The 23,003-nt window shown below is 45.1% G+C and overlaps 1 protein-coding gene across 2 annotated transcripts in view; it reads left to right on the top strand.

The window, feature by feature from the left end:
- MSS51 (MSS51 mitochondrial translational activator) overlaps positions 1-23,003 on the top strand; it is a 436,315-nt gene that overhangs the window by 335,155 nt on the left and 78,157 nt on the right. For both annotated transcript variants that reach the window (XM_078664282.1, XM_078664283.1), the window contains exons 4-5: positions 9,641-9,765; positions 22,405-22,968. In XM_078664282.1, coding sequence (XP_078520408.1) covers positions 9,641-9,765; positions 22,405-22,968 — 689 coding nt within the window. The remainder of the gene's footprint in view (positions 1-9,640; positions 9,766-22,404; positions 22,969-23,003) is intronic.

The following is a 23,003-nucleotide window of genomic DNA, read 5'->3' as shown; positions in this document are numbered from 1 at the left end:
CATCCTGGTACCTACTCTTTAGGTGCCCTTTCATATACCATATCGTGTGTGGTGCAGACACCTCTGTTCCGATGGATGTGTGCACTTTACAGCGAACATTAAAGTTTCATCAATTTCTTTTCCATGGTAATAATCAGTTTTAACTCTTTTTCAGTTGTCAACAAAATATTTTAATTCATATTTTGGTTTCCATTGTTAACTGTTGTTATATGTTTTTAATATATCCATTATTTCTAAAATAAAATAATGGATATATTAAAAAACAGTTAACAATGGAAACCAAAATATGAATTAAAATATTTTGTTGACAACTGAAAAGGAGTTAAAACTGAACAGAAGTGTCTGCACCACACATGATATGCCTGTTTTTTGCACCATAAGCACTAGTATTACAGAAGGGTCTGCATATGAGATGGATTAAAGAGTTTACGCCTTGAGCTCCAAAGGGGCTGTCCCTTATGTTCATTGCAGTATCGAGTGTAGCCCCTGGACCACTGTCTGTACTCACTGTCGCCAGCCATGATTCACGAAGGGAAAGCTGTCCCACAGGGACAACTTTTCTTTTCTGAATGATGTACCAACTGCAGCTCAGTGTTGGTATCAGATCAACGGTTTGCGACTGCCATTGCGTTTGAAAACCATTGTTATATGTCATTGTAAATTGCAATTTGAAGATAGCACCCTTTCCACTGCCCCTCCAAATTCCAATATGAAGTAAGATGCAGAACCCCTTGTGTCAATCATGAAGGTTTTACACAACTCTAAAAAGGGGTTTTGCAGTAGCAACCATTGTGATGCTGCAAATTGTAAGCTTTATGACCACAACATCCTTTTGTATTTGAGGGCCCTAGTTATTTAGATAAAGCAGGATGTGCAGTGAAAGGAATGACGTTACCAATGAGTAGTGCCTTTAATGCTCTGGAAATGCTAGGATCTCCAATCTACCTCTCTCTACATCTCTCTCTACCTCTCTCTCTCTACCTCTCTCTACGTCTCTCTCTCTATGTCTCTCTTTACCTCTACCTCTCTCTCTACACCTCTCTCTACACCTCTCTACCTCTCGCTATCTCTCTCTCTCTCTCTCTCTCTACCTCTGTCTCTCTCTACCTCTCTCTCTCTACCTCTCTCTCTACCTCTCTCTTTCTACCTCTCTCTCTACCTCTCCCTCTCTATCTCTCTCTCTCTACCTCTCTTTCTACCTCTCTCTCTACCTCTCTCTACCTCTCTCTCTCTCTCTCTCTCTCTCCACCTATCTCTCTCTCTACCTCTCTACCACTACCTCTCTACCTCTACCTCTCTCTCTACCTCTCTCTCTCTCTACCTCTCTCTCTACCTCTCTACCTCTCGCTCTACGTCTGTCTCTCTCTACCTCTCTCTCTCTACCTCTACCTCTCTCTCTACCTCTCTCTCTACCTCTCTCTATCTACCTCTCCCTCTCTCTCTCTCTCTCTCTCTACCTCTCTCTCTACCTCTCTCTCTACCTCTCTCTCCACCTCTCTCTCTCTACCTCTCTACCACTACCTCTCTACCACTACCTCTCTACCTCTACCTCTCTCTCCACCTCTCTCTCTACCTCTCTCTCTGCCTCTCTCTCTCTACCTCTACCTCTCTCTCTCTACCTCTACCTCTCTCTCTCTACCTCTCCCTCTCTATCTCTCTCTCTCTCTACCTCTCTCTCTACCTCTCTCTCTACCTCTCTCTCTACCTCTCTCTCTCCACCTCTCTCTCTCTACCTCTCTACCACTACCTCTCTACCACTACCTCTCTACCTCTACATCTCTCTCTACCTCTCTCTCTACCTCTCTCTCTACCTCTCTCTCTCTCTACCTCTCTCTCTCTACCTCTACCTCTCTCTCTCTACCCCTCTCTCTCTCTCCCTCTACCCCTCTCTCTCTCCCTCTACCTCTCTCTCTCTACCTCTCTCTCAACCTCTCTCTACCTCTCTACCTCTACCTCTCTACCTCTACCTCTCTACCTCTACCTCTCTCTCTACCTCTCTCTCTCTACCTCTCTCTCCCTACCTCTCTCTCACTACCTCCCTCTCTCCCTCTCTCCCTACCTCTACCTCTCTCTCTCTCTACTTCTCTCTACCTCTCTCTCTCTACCTCTCTCTTTCTCTCTACCACTCTCTCTCTCTCGACCTCTACCTCTCTACCTCTCTCTCTCTCTACTGCTCTCTCTCTACCTCTACCTCTCTCTCTACCTCTCTCTACCTCTCTCTCTCTCTCTACCCCTCTATCTCTCTACCTCTACTTCTCTCTTTACCCCTCTCTCTCTACCTCTCTCTTTTTACCTCTCTCTCTCTCTACCTCTCTCTCTCTCTCCCTACCTCTACCTCTACCTCTCTCACGCTACCTCTCTCTCTACCTCTCTCTTTACCGTTCTCTCTAACCCTCTCTCTACCTCTCTACCCCTCTCTACTTCTCTCTCTACCTCTCTCTCTTCCTCTCCCTCTTCCTCTCCCTCTCTACCTCTCTCTCTCTCTACCTCTCTCTCTCTCTCTCTCTACCTCTCTCTCTCCCTCTCTACCTCTCCCTCTACCACTCTCTCTCTACCTCTCTACCTCTACCTCTCCCTCTCTCCCTCTACCTCTCTCTCTCTCTCCCTACCTCTACCTCTACCTCTCTCTCTCTACCTCTCTCTCTCTACCTCTCTCTCTACCGCTCTCTCTCTCTTTACCACTCTCTCCCTCTCTCTCGCTCTACCTGTACGTCTCTCTCTACCTCTCTCTCTCTCTACTGCTCTCTCTCTCTCTCTCTCTACTTCTCTCTCTCTCGCTCTACCTCTCTCTCTCTACCCCTCTTTCTCTCTCTACCTCTCTACCTCTACCTCTCTCTCTACCTCTCTCTCTCTCCCTACCTCTACCTCTCCCTCTCTACCTCTCTCTCTACCTCTCTCTACCTCTCACTCTACCCCTCTCTACCCCTCTCTACCTCTCTCTACCCCTCTCTACCTCTCTCTACCTCTCTCTTCCTCTCTCTCTCTACCTCTCTCTCTCTACCTCTCTCTCTCTACCTCTCTCTCTACCTCTCTCTCTCTACCTCTCTCTCTCTATCTCTTTATCTCTTTACCTCTCTCACCCTCTCTACCTCTCCCACTCTCTCTCTACTTCTACCTCTCTACCTCTACCTCTCTCTCTACCTCTCTCCCTCTACCCCTCTCTCTCTCTCTCCCTCTACCTCTCCCTCTATCTCTATACCTCTCTCTCTACCTTTACACCTCTACCTCTCTCTCTACCTCTCTCTCTCCCTACCTCTACCTCTTTCTACCTCTTTCTACCTCTCTACCTCTCTCTCTACCTCTCTCTACCTCTCTCTCTACTTCTCTCTACCTCTGTCTCTCTACCTCTCTACACCGCTCTCTCTCTACCTCTCTCTACCTCTCTACACCTGTCTACCTCTCAACCAGTTGAATTCCGGGAAGCCCAAACCATCAGTATTTTCAAATCTGCGCATGAAACGTGGGTAGGATGAGCCGTGCAGCTCAGAAAGGGATGTTCTTTTTAAATCATTTGTATTTAATAGAATTGGGAAGCAGGAGAGCAGTCTCACAGTTGAGATAGGGATTAACATACACTGGTGACCGCTTTTGAATTGGCTTTAAAACCATTCAAAGATGGCTGCAGCATCTACGTGGGATGTGGTGGACTAAGTGGCAGCCGGAGCCATATAGCACTGCTTGTCATTAAAAAAAAAAAAACAGCATTGACATAGCCAATAGGTCTCCCCTTTGGGACCTTATATGTGTTTAGTTGTCTAGTACAATATCCTTGGTGCAACAACTTCAAGTGTTGCATGGCTAAACACTTATAAGGTCCCAAAGGCGAGACCTATTGGCTATGCCAATGCTTGTTTGTTTTTTCCTCTGTTTCATTGTGGTTGCCAGGTAATCTGCTGTGAAGCCTCACATGCTTTTTCTCCCACCCCATGGGTTTCTTTGTTTATTTAAGCTCTTTGTCTTATTAGATTTTTTTATTTGTTTATTTAATACTTGAGCTCAATCATGTCGGAGGATGGTGATGAAGTAAAAATGTTGCCCCCCCCCTGGAAAAATTTCTGCGGACGCCCATGATTAAAATACTTGCTGTGCTTTCCCTTAGGCTATCAACCTAATATTGAGGAATTGGCCTGCCCTTGTGGCAATTTAGGAAAGCAGTCCATCTTGCATTTTCTGTTCAACTGCACTTTTTATCAAAAGTATAGTATGCAACTACTGATTCCGTTTTTTAGTGCCAAGGGAATAACGGACTTCAAGGTTGCATACAAAACTATTCTTTAGCTCAATAGTGAGGATTTAATATTGCGAGTTTGCACCTTTTTGAAAATGGATATCCGCTCACGCACTTCTATGAATTCTTGAATGGCGGGTCAGGATGTACTATGTGCACTTTTTGATTTTATACCTAAATAGGGAAATATGTTTTATGAGAGATCCCTGGATGAACAGAGCATTATGTATGGAACTTAATAAGTCTGTTCTTTCTTGCTGCTATTCTGCCAGTTCATTCTTCACTTAGCACATTGGATACACGATGCTGCTATTCGAAATATTAGTATTACCTTGTGTCCTGTCTACTACTGCTGCTATTCTCCTTGAAACACTTGCACTTTGCACTTTGGCACTTTAACACATGAAGTTGCTACCAAACTTATGCGTGATAACTTTGCGATGCTTCATTGAATTGTCTTATAGCTATGTTTTGTTTTAAAGTCTTTTAAACTCAGATGATGGTCTAATGTAATGTTTTAATGATTTATTATGAGAGAAATGTTTGTGCTTTTATGGATACTGCATATCCGAATAAAGATCAATTGACTGGCTAATTTCTTTTGTGGGTGGATGGCCTCGGGAGTACTTACACTTTTCTCCATGAAAAATAATTGGAATAAAGTTGGGTCATGTACCCCATGACATGCCTAACAGTCATGGGGTACTTCTGTAGTGTACAACGGGATGGAACACCTAGTTCAGTTGGGACATTTCTCACACACAATAAATGTAAATTCTTTTATAAGAAAAAAAATGACTTAATTTACTTTAGGAAGATGTACTTTATAACCTCAGGAAGCCAAATATGCGCCACAGGTCACCACAAACATTGTGTGGGTGTTGGAAGAAAGGAAGCCACACAAATGAGGTAATATTGAAATCAAGCATTTAAACAGGTAGGGTCGCCAAACTGAATATGCCTTCTAAAACAACCAGCTCCACCAACTGTATGAGAAGGCGGCAATTCCCACCTCCTCCTTTGTGTAAAAATGAAAGGAAATTGAAGATGGAGATGTTCCAAAAAACAGACCAACCAGAGAAGCTTTTGCATGGTACATAAGAGGAACCACAATCCAGACCCTCATCCCGAAACAGCACACACCTTTTGCGTTATAAAATACTCAAGCGTTATGGTGCTAAAGTAAATAATATATTTATTCGAATTAACACCCAACATCTGATAGATAATCCAACAAAAGAAATATTAGAAGGAATAGCGCATATACCCTAAGCATTGTTTATCACACACCCTTGAAACATTTGTCTAATTCTCCCTACGCTGCCCTTGGACTTGACTATCTGCCTATAACGCTGCCTGCTTGCCAATGCATGCAGTACCTTTCCACAGACCTGTCACAGACTTTATGGTCTTAAGTATAATGTCCCTTTGAGCAGCCTGCCTCCCAGCACTCCTCCTATCACTCCCATCCCTCTAATTAACGGGCGCCTATATACACTGTGCACCGTTGCACTTTTGTGCAACTTGGTCTGGGCACTTTGCTCCTAGAATCCAGTAGCAAAAGCCACCTCGCACAGGAATATTAGTATGTTGCAACTAATAGGGAGCAGGAAGACTAGAGACCTGACACATTACGTGGAATATTTTATTTTCAAACGTAGATTAATACTAATCAAGAAGCCATACAATGTAAAATATATTTGTCAGAAACAAGTACACCGTGATCATTTTCTGCCTCGAGGCAGCAGCTAGTCAATTTCCAGTTTGTTAATTCCTGTAGGTCCCACTAATGAGAGGGGTTGCAATCTGTGCCAAACGAATCTAAAGGAAGCTATTAAATAATATGCTTACCTATAATACTGTTGTAGAGCCTTTGAGGCAACTTCTTAGGAAATGTGTGTCTTCCGTTTAGGTGAAGGGACACGAAGTAGCTTTTGAGAATGTCAAAGTATTCAGTTATGCGCTCTTAATAAAGAGTGCTCTGCTGCCATCTGGTGGATAAAGAAGTTTCATGCTTTTACCAAATAACTCACATTTCTGTGATGTTACCGGCAATTTATGGCTTGAAATCGTAATTCTGAAAGCCGTGGCGCACAGATTGGGAAACACTGATCTAGGGGGATATTTACAATAAAATGTCGAAGCGCTGTGTTACTCCAAAATTGGTAACAGCATGTTCGTTTTTTAAATGCAGGGATGTGCCATATTTACAAAAATATGGCAACCCCTGCTTTTCTCCTAGCGCTGGCACGAGAAAAGCTGCATAGCACCAGCGTAGACACCCTTGTGCCATATTGAAAGGGTGTCTGCACTGCAGGGGCAATTGTTTATGTGCAGGAAGGGAAACCTTCCTACACATAAACAATCTGTGAACGCGTTATGCTGTTTCTATGTGTGCTGCAGAATGCAGCACACATAGAAAGTATTTTCTAAAGACAGGTGGGCTCACCATGAGCATTTTCTCATGTTGATAGCCACCGGGACTTCGCCTCTTGGATTCAAACCAAGATACCCCTCGGTATTCATCGTTGAATATAGCAGTTGTTGCTCCAGTATCTACGCGACCCGACTGACCGGATTACCATTGAGGAATCTGATTAATTCCAGTGATCCCGGTGCCCTCCTTCATTAATATTGTTCTTCTCGGCACCCATTGTAATCCCGAGGCACTATCCTGATCGTAACCAGCACGACAACCATGTATTGCCGTTTGTTGTCTGTATACCGGCTCTCACCCGCAACATTTATTGAAAGTACACTGGCATTATTTAATGTCTTGAGCTAAATGTACACAGGCATGTATAATTAAATGTCCTGAAGATGATCCCAATATATGTTCCCAAGGATCTAAACACCTTCTGCAGTCTTTACACCATATGCATGTAATATATTGTAAAGTTTATTGTGCAATGGTGTTCTTACGTTACCTGAGTCTGCTATAATTTATGCTACGCAGACATATTTTCTTTGCCTGAACCTTTCCCTTATTGTTTTTGTTCCTTTGTGTCAGTAGGACACTGGTTGTGTCCCACTTGGATTTTTTTGTGTGTATTTTACGTTATATACTTATTTGATAATAAATCCTGTCCGACTGGACAAAGAATATAGTACCTATTTAGTCTATATTTATTTCCCATAGTATTCCATTTTGTCTAGGGACCCCTGTCTGTAGAAAATATATACATACCCAAGGTCCCTGACCAATTGCCTATTGGGTTCCCTTGTGTTTTGAAACAGCACATATAGAAAGAGCAAATCACGAGGAGAAATTGATATCTTCTCATAGCACCATCTTAAGACCAGGTTTACCTGGTCTTAGATTTTTGCGCTGCCCCATAATTGTAAATATGTGGCAGCGTCAAAAAGCAATTGGTGTTGCAGTGGAATGCCCACTGCAACACCCATTGCACACCCCTTTCACACTAAGCGAAGCGTGAAAAGGGGTCTTATTTGCAAGGCGGTGTTAAGTCACGTTAAGTGGCTTAATGCTGCCTTGTAAATAAGGAGAAGGGAATATCGCCACGAGAACTTCACTGAAAGCGTCGTACTTGTGGTGCTATCCTCTTGAAAGCATGCCCCCTAGTCTCTAGAGCGACAGCACTTTATGAGCTGTTTCCACAGATTCAGCTGCTTGGCCTTCTCTGTGATCCTGGCCCAGGTTTAGCCTTGAGATTATCCATCTGCTCAGGACGCTCTGAAGAATGTTTTCCCTTTCCTCTGTTGAACACTCAGAGCTTCTCCTTCAGGTAGCCGGTGACTCAAGAGGCACAACTAAAGCGTTAGTATTTTTTCACAAATTTGGAGCATTTTGAGGGGAACTCGCTGTCCAATGAGGATGGCTTTATTCTTTGATTGCAGGGAGGCACGTTAGCCATTTTCAAGCACATCTACAGCCAGTCGTTTCACCACATGAAATTGGAGAAAGCTACTACCGCCAATGGGGCATGCATATGTTGTACCAGTCTTTTGACAATCCATCCACTTGCTGGACAGAAACAACCTTCCTCCATTCAAGGCACAGGAAGGGATGTACGTTGTTACAACGCATGCTGTTACTACGCATGCCTTTACAATGCAGGTTTTTCAACGCAAGTCGTTACAACGACTTGCGTTGGGGGGTGCTGCATAGTGAATAGTTTAATTTACTATTCCAACTCCAATCCCCGTGGATAGTAGGGAAGGTGTTGGATAGTAAATTAAACTATTACCTATCCTAGAGCGCCCCAGCGCAATTCGTTGTAATGACTTGCATTGAAAAACCTGCATTGTAAAGGCACTGCGTGGTAAAAGTTGTGTTGTAAAGGATGTTTCCCCACAAGAAGGAATGAGAGCGGCTGGTAAGTGCTACAGCACAAGGTGTCCCGGAGGCAGCAAGGTCCCACCGCCTCGTCTGAGTGGATAGTAGTCACCCTCTGCCAGGGGCTACTAAAAAATCTAGCACTCTGCTGGGAAGCCAATATTTGAAAACACAACTGGAGTTTTTGTGAGGAAATTTGCGACAGCGTCCTGAGCAAGACAAATGCCAACTGGGTCATAAATCACAGATAGAGATAAAGGTGGCACATTGGAACCATACTAGAGGGGGACATTTGGCCCAATACCAACTAAACATAAAGCCCATTCAGGAACTTGTAAGTATTGAACCCGAATCTGCTGGGTTCTTGTCAATATAAAAAAATTAAAGATATATGCTTTAGGTCTCATAAAGACAGAAGTCCCTCGTACTGAAGGGAACTACTTTGCGCAGGGATGTGTTTCTTCTGAAAGAGCAGAAGCCATCCCTCACAGTGAAGATAGCCGATGGCTAAAGTAGGCTGACCCATTCCCTATGCTGTAAGCTGTAGTGGTATGAAAACAATATTTGAATGGTACAGCAGAAGAGCAATGGCAAAAGTGGATTGGCTGAAAGTCCCTTTAAGTAAGTATACATGAAATGTTAGTAAATTCAAAAGGTCGTGGTTCATACCAGCACTAAATATAGTGTGTGCAGCATTCCACAAGGACTCCAGCGAAGATAAGGATACAGCTGTATCTTTGCTTATATCCAGAGAGTTCAGGAGGGCTTCTGCTGTGCTGAGGACTGTTGGCCTGATAGTCCTATGTGGTCTTGTAAAAGGCTGCCAGTGATGGAGAGTTATGTTTGCATTATTGGTGTATTTGGCTGGGGACCAAAGGATGGGTTTGGTTAAAAATATACAGAATGGACCAAGAGATATCAGTGAGAGGCATATATACTAGAAACCAAAGACACGACATGAATAGGATCAGAGTCTTCTGGAAAGATGCACAATGGACCAGAGACATGAAGGGCTCAAAAGTGACCATTGACGTCCTTTCTGCTTGTCTTTCTGTAGCGGTTTATCATGTTTTTTCCTCTTCCCCCTTACTCTTTCTTCTGGTCTTCCCCTACAGGTGCCAGAATGTTTATTACTGCAGCTCTGAGTGCCAAAGAGCTAACTGGCCAGTCCACAAGAAGTTCTGCAAGAAGCTGCAGATGGCTGCCACAGACCGCCTAGTGGAATGGCTAGTTTTCACTGGTAAGAACCCAAACAGCATAAGATGGATTCAGAAGACCTTCAGGGAACTAGTCCCAGAGATTGACTAAACCTAGGGGTGTGCAAACTTTGTTTTTGCAGGTAAAAGTTTCTTGACACTCCCTATTTTCCTCTTCTGCAAGGGCGGCAAAGTTTCCTTGGTTGCCTTCGTCGTCAAGAAGGATTTTCCTGCACTGCAGGATAATTTGCAAACTACATATCGAGATAATTTTCAGTCTAATCAAGGCCCGACAGGCTTCAAAATATTATAAGGTTATCATTTGCAAAGCTTGCATGTGTATAATTATACTGCACAGGGAAATAGCGCCAAAGCCCTGATTAGAAAGGGGACCAGATACTTCCGCCAGCATCAACCCCATTTTACGCAGGGATCTGAATTATATATTGCGTTTACCACACTCAGTAAAGTGTGATAAACTGCACATTTGCATTTTTTCCCAGGTACATTACAACAGGAAATAAAGGGGGGCGAAAGCAGGTTGCACGCTTACTTTCTAAAAAATAAGTAGATGTGCTCAAAGTTTTTCTTAAGGTCTCATCTGCTGCTGCCAACTGCAGGTTTGTCGGTTTCAAAGGCTGCCTAGTCTTGATACCTTCACATGACCCTGTCTTCCATCAACTTACACTTCCCCTATTTTTAGCTCATTCATGCAGTTTTTTTTTACTCCATACTGTCATGTCGTCTCTGCCTGACCCTACATTAGGACAGGGCAGGCGAGACAGGAAGGGGCGGAGGAAACAGGAAGCTAGGGGGAAAGTTAGTTAGAACGTAGACACCAGAGAATAAAGACGTGTCTTACGATACTCCTGGCTGGCTCTGCGTCTTTCCTTGGAGGGGTCAAGATACAACACTGGTGACAGAAGGTGGGATCGCATCAGCCCACAGCACCATACCCCCGCCGTAGGTTTATGGCCGAAAACGAGAGAGCCGACGGCGCCGAAGCGGGAAGAGCGCGAAAATCACGGGAAAACCCGCGCGCCGCCCAGACACTGCCAGCAGGAGCGCTGCCCTGTAAAGGCAGCCCAAGTAGAAAGACCGCCATCACGATCCCGACTGCACCGGGAATCGGCAGAATTGCGGCAAAGAGCGCGGAAGGCGCAGAGAGAGAAAAAAAAAAACGAGGAAGAAGCCTGGAGCGTTTTCCCTCCCCTGCAAGCACAGTAAGTGATTGTGAAAGGAGGGTGTATGCCAGATGAAACTGGGAGCAACTGCAGCTTCGCATGTGGCAGACAGAGAGAAATAACTTTAAACTTGATGCAAAGGAGAGACTGTCCCGAGCGGCGGCCATCTTAAAGTCAGGCACTGGCCATAGACTCCCATTGAATTTTCAAAGGCGGCCATTTTGAGGTCAGGCAAGACCCAAATACACAGAAAACTACAGAACTTTAAAAGACTTTTGAGTGAGTAGTTAATAAGTGAGTCAAGATGACCACCCAGCCTGATACGTCGCGTCCTTCAAGCACCGGGGCAGCAGCTCAGCCCCCACCACCACCTCAGGTATTCATGGGAGTACCCTACCTACGCCCAACAGACCCACTAGAACTGTCATCTGGAAACAGTATGGGACCCAAATGGAAGAGTTGGGCGGAGGATTTCGAAGACTTTATGACTGGATCCCAGGTGCAGGATCCCAAACAAAAACTGATAGCACTGCGAAACCTGGTTGGGAAAGACATTGCGCAGATCATCAAGGAACTGCCTACTGCCACCGCCACCTCATATGATGATGTAAAAGGGGCTCTTGACCGGAAATTCTTACACAAACGCAACCTGGACTACGAACGCTATACGTTCCACTTAGCGTCACAAGGAAAGGAGGAATCTATGAGTGCTTTCATTGTGCGCATCAGGCGCTTAGCACGACACTGTGAGTTTGACTCATTCACCATGGAGGATGCACTACGACTGTGCATAATTGAAGGCTGCCAATCCGAATCCTTACGGCGGCGTCTACTGAAAAAACACTACACACTGGAAGAGATAGAAGAGATGACACGGATCAATGATCAAGCGGAAGATCACGCAAAAAAGATGGAAGCCACCAAAACCGAAAGGAAAGAACAAGCTTTCAGAATGCAAGCCCGCACAAACACCAAACGCCGTTCGGATCCCCGTCAATCAAAAAGATTCACACAGAACTCCAGAGGGACGTCATCACGTCATGATACCTCATCACGGCACGAGTCCCAACATGAGAGAAGCGACAGACCTGCGTCAAAATGTTATAGATGTGGCCAAGAATACCCTCATTCAGGGCAGTGTCCCTCCACTGGTCAACAATGCCATCGTTGTGGACGGGACAATCATTTCGAAGCAGCCTGTCAAGCACGACATTCTGAATGGAAAACGACCACGTCACGGCCAACCACGCGCCACCATGCTCGAGCGATCAAAGGGAGAGAAGGACGCTCCTCCAGCTCGTCTAGGTGGAGCGGTCGCTCAGCCAGCTCACATCAGTCTCGAAGATCAACTTACAGAGAATAATCACCACACACACCTGTGTCACAAGACAGTGACGAGTATATATGCATGGTGTCAGATCCGGACCGACTAAAGAAGTATCCCAAACTAGACATCAAAATAGGGAATCACCCTGCAAAATTCATGCTCGACTCAGGAGTGTCTCTGAACTACATCTGCACCCTTGAGTACCAAAGCATGAAACCCAAACCGAAATTAGAGCCAGCAGCAGTCCGTGTCTACACCTGGATGACCAGGAAACCGCTGCCATGCCTAGGCCGATTTAACACCATACTAACTTACAAAGACCGGCAAATCCAAGCTTACATTCACGTAGTAGACGGGCCCGATGTAGCTGATTGCCTCCTCAGCTTGCCAACGGCAGAACGGTTATGACTTGTAGACCTCCTCTACATGATAGAAGATGCCCCAGACATTGTAAACAAATTTCCGAACCTCTTCAAGGGTCTAGGAAAACTCAATCAATTCAAAGTCAAATTACACATTGATGAACAAGTAACGCCTGTAGCGCAACACCACCGAAAGGTACCATTTCATCTGCAGCAGGCGGTAGATGATGAACTGCAAGACCTACTAAGGACAGATATCATTGAACGCTCCTCAGGTCCCACACCCTGGGTGTCACCAGTAGTAGTAGTACCTAAGAAGGGTCAGGACAACAAAGTGCGCTTGTGCGTGGACATACGTGCGCCCAACCTAGCCATCGAAAGGGAGCGACATCTGGGACCCCACCTTAGTGACATGATCACTCGCCTCAACGGAGCGACAGTCTTCTCGAAATTGGACCGTAACAAGGGCTACCACCAATTAGAACTGCACGAGAAATCACGATACATCACAACATTCACGACCCACCAAGGACTCTTCCAATACAAGCGCCTTAATTTCGGGATATGCTCGGCCGCCGAGATCTTCCAAGAAGCCATCCGTCGAGTGATTCAAGGCATTCCAAACGCTTTCAGTTACAGCGATGATATCCTGGTATTTGGAAGCGATCAGACTGAACACGACACAGCTTTGGACAGAGTCTGTCATGCCCTGCTAAACGCCAATCTCACTCTGAACCCTGACAAATGTGAATTTCACAAATCAACCCTGAAATGTTATGGTCACATCTTCTCCAAAGATGGCATGAAACCTGACCCGGAAAAAGTGTCAGCCCTTGCAGATACCCCACAGCCACAAGACGTCAGCGACCTCCGATCTTTCCTTGGGATGGCAAGCTACTGCGCCCGCTATATCAAAGACTATGCGACCATTAGCTACCCACTCACTGAACTCACCCGCCAGGGCCAATCATTCCAGTGGACACCTGCCTGCGAACACGCTTTCAACAAAATCAAGAAGGCTGTGGGTTCGGCCATCAACCTTGCATACTTTGACACCAAATGAAAGACTGAGGTAACTGTTGACGCTAGCCCAGTGGGCCTAGGCGCTATCCTTGCACAATATTGTGAAGACTCTGATCAACGGCACATAGTCGCGTATGCTAGCCGCAGCCTTACTGACACTGAAAAGGCATACTCACAGCCTGAGAAGGAGAGTCTTGCAGTCGTATGGGCCTGCGAACATTTCCACCTGTTCGTGGATGGGAAGCATTTCACTCTCATCACTGACCACCAGGCTCTTGTCACAATATTCGGAAATCCCATGGCCAAAATGCCCCCGCGCATTGAAAGATGGGGACTGCGTCTACAAGACTATGTCTACACCATCATTCATAAACCAGGGAAATCAGAGAATCCAGCGGATTACATGTCTCGGCACCATCATGTCAAGGAACATTGCTCTATGGGAGAAGAGTATATTCAGTTCGTCATTGACAATGCTTGTCCTCCCACCGTACCGCTAGAGGCAATCCATGAGGCATCCACTCAAGACCCCACATTTTAAGACATCATGGATCGCGTACGTACCAACTCATGGAGACATCTCCAAGACACCTCTCAACATACTGCTCATGCTCCTCAAGAACTTGCGGCTTTCAAACATATCCGAGAGGAGCTGTCAATCAGCACGGATGGGTTACTGCTGACAGGGGGGAGGATAGTAATTCCCCAGAAATGACGGCAAGGAGTCATCAATCTGGCCCACGAAGGTCATCGAGGGATAGTTGCCACCAAGAAAGCACTCCGAGAACGAGTCTGGTTCCCGTCCCTTGACCAGATGGTGGAAAACACACTCAAGGACTGCATCTCGTGCCAGCTAGTGAGTCGTGACGAACTACCGGCCCCTTTGCAGATGTCAGACTTACCGGACGAGGTATGGCAGCAAGTGGCCATCGACTTCTTCGGCCCTCTGAAATCGGGTAAATACATTGTCGTCATCATGGACGAATACTCGCGATTCCCCATCGCACATCAAGTAGCTTCGACCAAGGCGTCAGCCGTAATCCCGATCCTCGATGAGACTTTCGCAGCATGGGGTATTCCTGCAAGAGTCAAATCAGACAATGGACCACCGTTCAACGGCCATGAGTTTGCTGAATTCGCAAACCATCTCAATTTCAAGCACAGGAAAATAACACCGCTATGGCCTCAAGCCAATGGCATGGTGGAGCGGTTTATGGGGACACTCAAGAAGGCAGTCCAGCAGGCCGAACTTGCCCACCGCGACACACAACAAGCGCTGAATGGAGTGCTGCGAGCGTATTGCACCACACCCCATAGCACCACAAATCAATGCCCGGCCACGCTAATGCTTGGTCGAGTCCCTCGCACCCGGCTACCGGCCCTGAACAATGTCTCAAAACCTCAAGTGATGACCACTGACCATGACACATTGGTCAAGCTAGACCACGACAAGAAACTGAAGATGAAAATCTACACTGACAATCGGAGACATGCAAAACATGCAGACATCCAAGAAGGAGATTGGGTGATGGTCAGACGTGATCGCAAAACCAAAGCAGACACCCGATATCTCGCTCACCCCCTGCGAGTCTCCAGTCGGAAAGGAACCATGATCACAGCGGAGGCTGATCACAAACGAATAACGCGGAACATATCACACTTTAAGAGATGCACATCCACTGGTCATGAAGGAACCCGAATCCACGACTCCAGTGCTGATTCCCTGACTCAGAGCGAGAACAGTGACCGAGACCGTTTCAGTCCAGAAAGACATGAAGATACTGGGGATCACCGAACACCAGAACTGAAACAGCCCGACCGCCCACGCAGACACATCAAACGACCAGTGCGCCTCATTGAAGAACTCTAAGAGACAGTAAGACTGTTTGTACAAAAGGGGGAGGTGTCATGTCGTCTCTGCCTGACCCTACATTAGTAAATAATATCAATGGGGGGAGTGAAGAGGTGGTGCTCAATGGCACCGAGGTGGGCACATCCTTCTCTCTTGAAAGTACATTTAATCAACAGGGTCCACCTCACGTGGAATGTAGTGTGTATCCTGATGTTGGTGGAATACACACTGTGTGTTAAAATACCCCTCACACACCAAAAGGGCCCTTGGTGTCATGCTTCATCATTGGGGTCTTCCCGCCCCGCTGCGGGACGGGGCAGTGCTGCGACTAGCGACTACGCTGGAGCACCTTTTAATGTGGGTGCTATGTGAGTGAAGTGGAGTGAGTGTCAGTAGGGTCAGGGGTGATATAAGTAAGTGATGTTAAAAAATACCTGGCCTAGTGGTAGAAAAAATTATTTAATAAACACTGGCTGGTATTGTTATAAAAAAATTGATGCAGAGAGACAAAGCTGGTTAATGCGCTTACTCTCCTGTGCGGGTCAACATGTTTCGGGGTGCCATGCCCCTTCGTCAGGACAAGGGTCAGATCCCCCTGTCACTCACTAATGTTTTACCACAATAAGGAAAAATAAAGGTGTATGTACAGAAAAAAGTGAAGAATAGTTCTTTATCAATGTGTATAGATATAATTTATATTTATACGAATCCTAGCTCTATCAGAAGTTCTGATGTTGTAAGCCTGAAACACAAGAGCACGCAATTATTAGTGCGCCGATCCCATTGCGCTAGACAAATTGTCATCTGTAAGGAAAGGAAAGATACAACTAACACACATATAAACTGTGGTACTGGGTAATCCAGATGAATTGATAAGTACTTAATCTTGGGGCAGTGAAGTGCTAAATCACATACAGTAAAACACACACACAGTAGAACTTAAAAGCAGACTGTTAACTTGAAAAAGTATGTATTCTGTCATAGATAATTACTTAGGAAAATAGGAGTCAGTGCCCCATGAGCCAGGTCAGGACAAAGGGTATTTGAGGGTCCAACTGTAGAGGGGAAGAAAAAGGAGAACAAGGGGGAGAAATGTATACTTTGTTCTAGGATATCTTGTAGCAGTTTAAGTGGTCTGGCTGCATTAGGTTTTTTACAACAAAGTGAGCTCTCAACTGAGTGTCCCAATCGGCTATGCCGTACTTACTCAACCCCCAGCAAGTCTGTGCTTCCTCCTTCGTCCGTGGCTTCCGTGGTTATGAGAAACCAGGAAGGGGCTGGTCTATATATAGTGGGGTTAATTAGATAATTGCGAGTTAAGTGGTTACTGATGCCTATTCAGGATGGGTGTGCCCTCGGAAATGAGTCCGAGCTACTAGTTAATATGGCGGCCATTTCTTAGATGGAGAGATTCTTGCATAGTTATTGTATTGCTCGCAGATCCAATTTTATGTACAAGTAGCAATAGCGGTTCGCCGTTAAATAGTTGGTTTCTTAAAACATTCTTTAAGGAAGGGGAATAAAACCCCTTCACTCGTACTCAGATCGCGTCCCGGTTGAAGAGCGCATGCGCGGAATAGTATTATTTCTACGCGCATGCGCAGAACGGTGTGATTTCATGCGTGCATAGTTAGCCTTTGTGCACGCATGCGCGTGTGGTAATGCTAGTTCCTGTATTACGGCCTGTATGGCAAGAGAGCCTCTAATTCTCGTTTAGGCCATTTATAGAAGATCTACACAGATCGATATAAGTGCCTGGTGATGGTACAAGGGGGTTTACAATTTTTCTCAGAGATCGTGAAGTTTGAACATATGTTTACAGTAGTTCTGCATGAATAGCAAAGTAATTTTTAGTTTTTGTCTGGGCCATTTCTAATGATATAGGAAGTGTGACATCCACTATATATTCTTACAGAAGAATGTTTGGATCATTTAGATCTTTAGTTGGGACCAGGGTATATCGTCATTAAGGCCTGTCTGGTGAGTACCTAAACGGTACACCCAAAGTTGTTCTTTTGAAAAAAGGTCCTTGTCATTCCTGAAAGCCTCTATGACTGTCCATTTCAGATCATGGATACTATGTCCCTTGGTCACAAAATGTGTCGCCATTTTGGTCGTAGTTTTTTTGCAACGCACGTTGCTGCGGTGTTCTCCCTTACGCACTTTAACTGGCCCGGTGGTCATGCTCACATATTCCTTTTTGCAGGGGCAGGTAATCAAATAGTCTACGTTGCGGCTGTTACAATTAGTGAAAGAACGTTGCTCCCAGATAGATTGGTTAGAGAAGGTGATGCTGCGGCTTTTTTGGGTGTATTGACACGACGCACATGAGCCACACGGGTGGTGCCCACTGACAACTGCTAGTTTTAGAGGATCATTAGTGTCGATGTTCTTTGGTCTTGTGTGGACCAACAGATCCTTAAGATTCTTGCCCCTTCTATGTGCAAACATGGGTTTTGGGAAGTTAAGAAGCCGCAGCATCACCTTCTCTAACCAATCTATCTGGGAGCAACGTTCTTTCACTAATTGTAACAGTCGCAACGTAGTCTATTTGATTACCTGCCCCTGCAAAAAGGAATATGTGGGCATGACCACCAGGCCCGTTAAAGTGCGTGTGGGAGAACACCGCAGCAACGTGCGTTGCAAAAAAACTACGACCAAAATGGCGACACACTTTGTGACCAAGGGACATACAGCCAGATTCATGTACAGGCCGTTTTGCGTGGCCCTAATAGCGAATCATAGCGACTCGCTATTGAGGACACGCAAAACGGCATTCATGTAGGAATTGCTAATTAAATAGCGATTCCTACATGTTCTTTATTTGCGAGTAGCAATTTGCTACTCGCAAAAACTCCCCATTCATTCCTATGGGCCAAGAGGCCCATAGGAATGAATGGGGAGTATCCCTTATTTGCGAGTAGCAATTTGCTACTCACAAATAAGATAGCGATTTGAAGGGTGCCAGGGGTGTCCAAAGGACGCCCTGTAGCACCCCTAAAATGCACATTTGAACAGGTGTTGCGCACACACATGTCCAAAGGACATGTGTGTGTGCAACATGCAACTTAGAAAAATGCTTTTAAAAGCATTTTTCTGAGTTTTTGCTATTTACCGACAGGTCTGACCTCTCGGTAAATAGCGGCCCCAAAAGTGCAAAATCGCAATTTTTTAATGTGTCATGAATAGCATTTGAGGAATCTCTAATAGAGATTCCTTAAATGCTATTCCTCGAATATTTGCTAATTCTTAAATAGCGATTTTTGCATTTGGGATCATGAATACCAAATGCAAAAATCGCACTCGCAAAGGGCCAGATTCTCAGAATCTGGCCCTTTTGCGAGCGCTATTGCCTACATGAATCAGGCTGATAGTATCCATGATCTGAAATGGACAGTCATAGAGGCTTTCAGGAATGACAAGGACCTTTTTTCAAAAGAACAACGTTGGGTGTACCGTTTAGGTACTCACCAGACAGGCCTTAATGACGATATACCCTGGTCCCAACTAAAGATCTAAATGATCCAAACATTCTTCTGTAGGAATATATAGTGGATGTCACACTTCCTATATCATTAGAAATGGCCCAGACAAAAACTAAAAATTACTTTGCTATTCATGCAGAACTACTGTAAACATATGTTCCAACTTCACGATCTCTGAGAAAAATTGTAAACCCCCTTGTACCATCACCAGGCACTTATATCGATCTGTGTAGATCTTCTGTAAATGGCCTAAACGAGAATTAGGCGCTCTCTTGCCATACAGGCCGTAATACAGGAACTAGCATTACCACACGCGCATGCGTGCACAAAGGCTAACTATGCACGCATGAAATCACACCGTTCCGCGCATGCGCGTAGAAATAATACTATTCCGCGCATGCGCTCTTCAACCGGACGCGATCTGACTACGAGTGAAGGGTTTTTATTCCCCGTCCTTAAAGAATGTTTTAAGAAACCAACTATTTAACGGCGAACCGCTATTGCTACTTGTAAATAAAATTGGATCTGCGAGCAATACAATAACTATGCAAGAATCTCTCCATCTAAGAATTGGCCGCCGTATTAACTAGTAGTTCGGACTCATTTCCGAGGGCACACCTATCCTGAATAGGCATCAGTAACCACTTAACTCGCAATTATCTAATTAACCCCACTATATATAGACTAGCCCCTTCCTGGTTTCTCATAACCACGGAAGCCACGGACGAAGGATCAAGGAGGAAGCACAGACTTGCTGGGGGTTGAGTAAGTACGGCATAGCCGATTGGGACACTCAGTTGAGAGCTCACTTTGTTGTAAAAAACCTAATGCAGCCAGACCACTTAAACTGCTACAAGATATCCTAGAACAAAGTATACATTTCTCCCCCTTGTTCTCCTTTTTCTTCCCCTCTACAGTTGGACCCTCAAATACCCTTTGTCCTGACCTGGCTCATGGGGCACTGACTCCTATTTCCCTAAGTATGTATCTATGACAGAATACATACTTTTTCAAGTTAACAGTCTGCTTTTATGTTCTACTGCGTGTGTGTTTTACTGTATGTGATTTAGCACTTCACTGCCCCAAGATTAAGTACTTATCAATTCATCTGGATTGCCCAGTACCACAGTTTATATGTGTGTTAGTTGTATCTTTCCTTTCCTTACAGATGACCATTTGTCTAGCGCAATGGGATCGGCGCACTAATAATTGCGTGCTCTTGTGTTTCAGGCTTACAACATCAGAACTTCTGATAGAGCTAGGATTCGTATAAATATAAATTATATCTATACACATTGATAAAGAACTATTCTTCACTTTTTTCTGTACATACACCTTTATTTTTCCTTATTGTGGTAAGACATTAGTGAGTGACAGGGGGATCTGACCCTGGTCCTGACGAAGGGGCATGGCACCCCGAAACATGTTGACCCGCACAGGAGAGTAAGCGCATTAACCAGCTTCGTCTCTCCGCATCACTTTTTTTTAACAATACCAGCCAGTGTTTATTAAATAATTTTTTCTACCACTAGGCCAGGTATTTTTTAACATCACTTACTTATATCACCCCTGACCCTACTGACACTCACTCCACTTCACTCACATAGCACCTACATTAAAAGGTGCTCCAGCGTAGTCGCTAGTTGCAGCACTGCCCCGTCCCGCAGCGGGGCGGGAAGACTCCAATGATGAAGCATGACACCAAGGGCCCTTTTGGTGTGTGAGGGGTATTTTAACACACAGTGTGTATTCCACCAACATCAGGATACACACTACATTCCACGTGAGGTGGACCCTGTTGATTAAATGACCCTACATTAGGACAGGGCAGGCGAGACAGGAAGGGGCGGAGGAAACAGGAAGCTAGGGGGAAAGTTAGTTCGAACGTAGAAACCAGAGAATAAAGACGTGTCTTACGATACTCCTGGCTCTGCGTCTTTCCTTGGAGGGGTTAAGATACAACACATACTTTCTCCTTATGTTTTCTTTCTGCTTCTCGTCCTTCCTTTTATACCGTTCTCTTTTTTTTCTCCTCTGGATCAAAGACTGATGATAAAAAAAAATCCCGATAATAATGAGTGCCAGTATCCACCACCTGCAACCTCTTGTACAAAGTAAGCACGGGCAAAAGTCAGTAAATAGCAAGATATGCAGCGTTTGGTGAGGAATCCAACAAACTCTACATGTTAGGAATGCAAACTCATAACTTCGGGAATTCACCACAGTCATTGAATACCAAACCCTGGGGTATCACATTTTCTCTCTCTGGGGCCCCAGTAATTAGTGCATAACTGTTATTTGCGAAGTATATCTTATGTAGAAGGATTTTGCTACTGTTAAATAGGATATATGTGACATAAATTATCTCAAAAGACTTGATTTTTACGTGGAAGGTAAAACTGAAAAACTCTGCAACCTTTGTGAAGATGTAACATTTTCATTCCAACTTCAGAAAAGCGGCAAACCCCCAGACCCCCCCACACACACACTCGCATCTTCACACCTCAGTACGAAATCAGTGCAAACTACAGCTCATTCAGGGTCAGATGGATCAAGATACCCTTTTGCGAATCTCAAATAGCGATTTTTAAGGAATTGCTATTTGAAAATTGCAAAATGGAATGTATGTAGAAATTCGCTATTTTCTAGCGATTTCTTAAAATTCCTTAATTGCGATTAGCAAATTGCAAATCGCAATTAAGGACTAATTTCCCATTCATTTCTATGGGCCAGGCGGCCCATAGGAAGGAATGGGAAATTATTCGCAATTTGCTATTCGCAATTTGCTAATCGCAAATTGAGAATAATTTGAAGGGTGCAAGGGTGTCTGAAGGACACAGTGCTGCACCCCCTGAAATTGACATGTGTGCGCATATGGCGTACATACATGCCCTAAGGGCATGTATGAGCATCACATGCCACCTTTACAAATTGCCAAAAGTGCATTTGTAAAAGAATTCGCAAATTACAACCAACTACAAGTTGGTGGTAATTTGCGATTTCTTAGTGTGAATTCGCAAAACTTTCTTGTTTCTTACATACCATTTAAGGAATCGCTTTTTGCGATTCCTTAAATGGTAGCGCAAAAGTAAGGTATCGCAAATTTTGCGATTCCTTAATTTTCCGATGCAATTTTTTCATACATCGCATTTCCAGTTTTTTTGTCGCAAACGCTGCTATTTTGCGATTCACAGCGTTTGCGACAAAAAAAACGCTTGATACATCTGCCCCTCAGTGAGCCACAGGGAAACAAAAAGTCGACCTGCCACGATTGATAATTCTCTAACCTACTCTGATTCGTCAAGCAATAGGTCTGTTGGGATACAGCTACGCTATTCTTTCCATACCATATTTAAAGCATAGATTATATAGCGATGCACCATACACTCCACCTTCTACCCCTGCTTGTACCTTCTGAAGCTAACTTTCTTCACTCTCCTTCCTTTGCAGGAGACATACCGTTTCCCACGGGGCCCTGGGAAAAACCTGTCACAGAAGTGACGGGCTGGAATGAGTGGTTTTCCATGCAGGATAACCTGCAGGAGAAACTGGACAGCATAATGACCGGGCGTTACATGAACATCCTATGGTCCAATGCTGGCAAACCACGGCCAGACGAGAAGGACCTTCTGGAATCAGTGAAGCACCTTACGTCAGACTTCCTCTCCCGGCCGCTGACCATCGGCTTTGGGCTACAGGCCTTCAACGTTGACCCCTACGCCGGTCCCATCACCGTGCACGTGGTTGGGGCCTCCTACATCGAAACTCTGAACACCAGGGTGACAGACTATGATGAACTGGCACGCATGTTTCCAGGGAACCAGGGCATTGAAGTGGTGATGGTCGGACCCGAAGTGGTGGATGGGCCTCTCATGAGGCCCCCGCTGGCCGCCTTTGGACCGCGAGGGAGAGTTTATCTAAGCAGCTACAGAGGGCTCTACCATGTGTTCTGGGAGACCCTCGTGGAGAGCCAGCAGGCAGCTCGCCCCAACCTGGTGGTGGGCTTTCATCCAGGTAAGAGGGTTTATTGACCTTTCTGGCCTTACATT

This window comes from Lissotriton helveticus, chromosome 10 (genome assembly GCF_964261635.1).
Source record: "Lissotriton helveticus chromosome 10, aLisHel1.1, whole genome shotgun sequence".
Classification (NCBI taxonomy): Eukaryota; Metazoa; Chordata; class Amphibia; order Caudata; family Salamandridae; genus Lissotriton; species Lissotriton helveticus.
The sequence above is the reverse complement of the archived record's forward strand: the minus strand, read 5'-3'. Positions and strand labels throughout refer to the sequence as shown.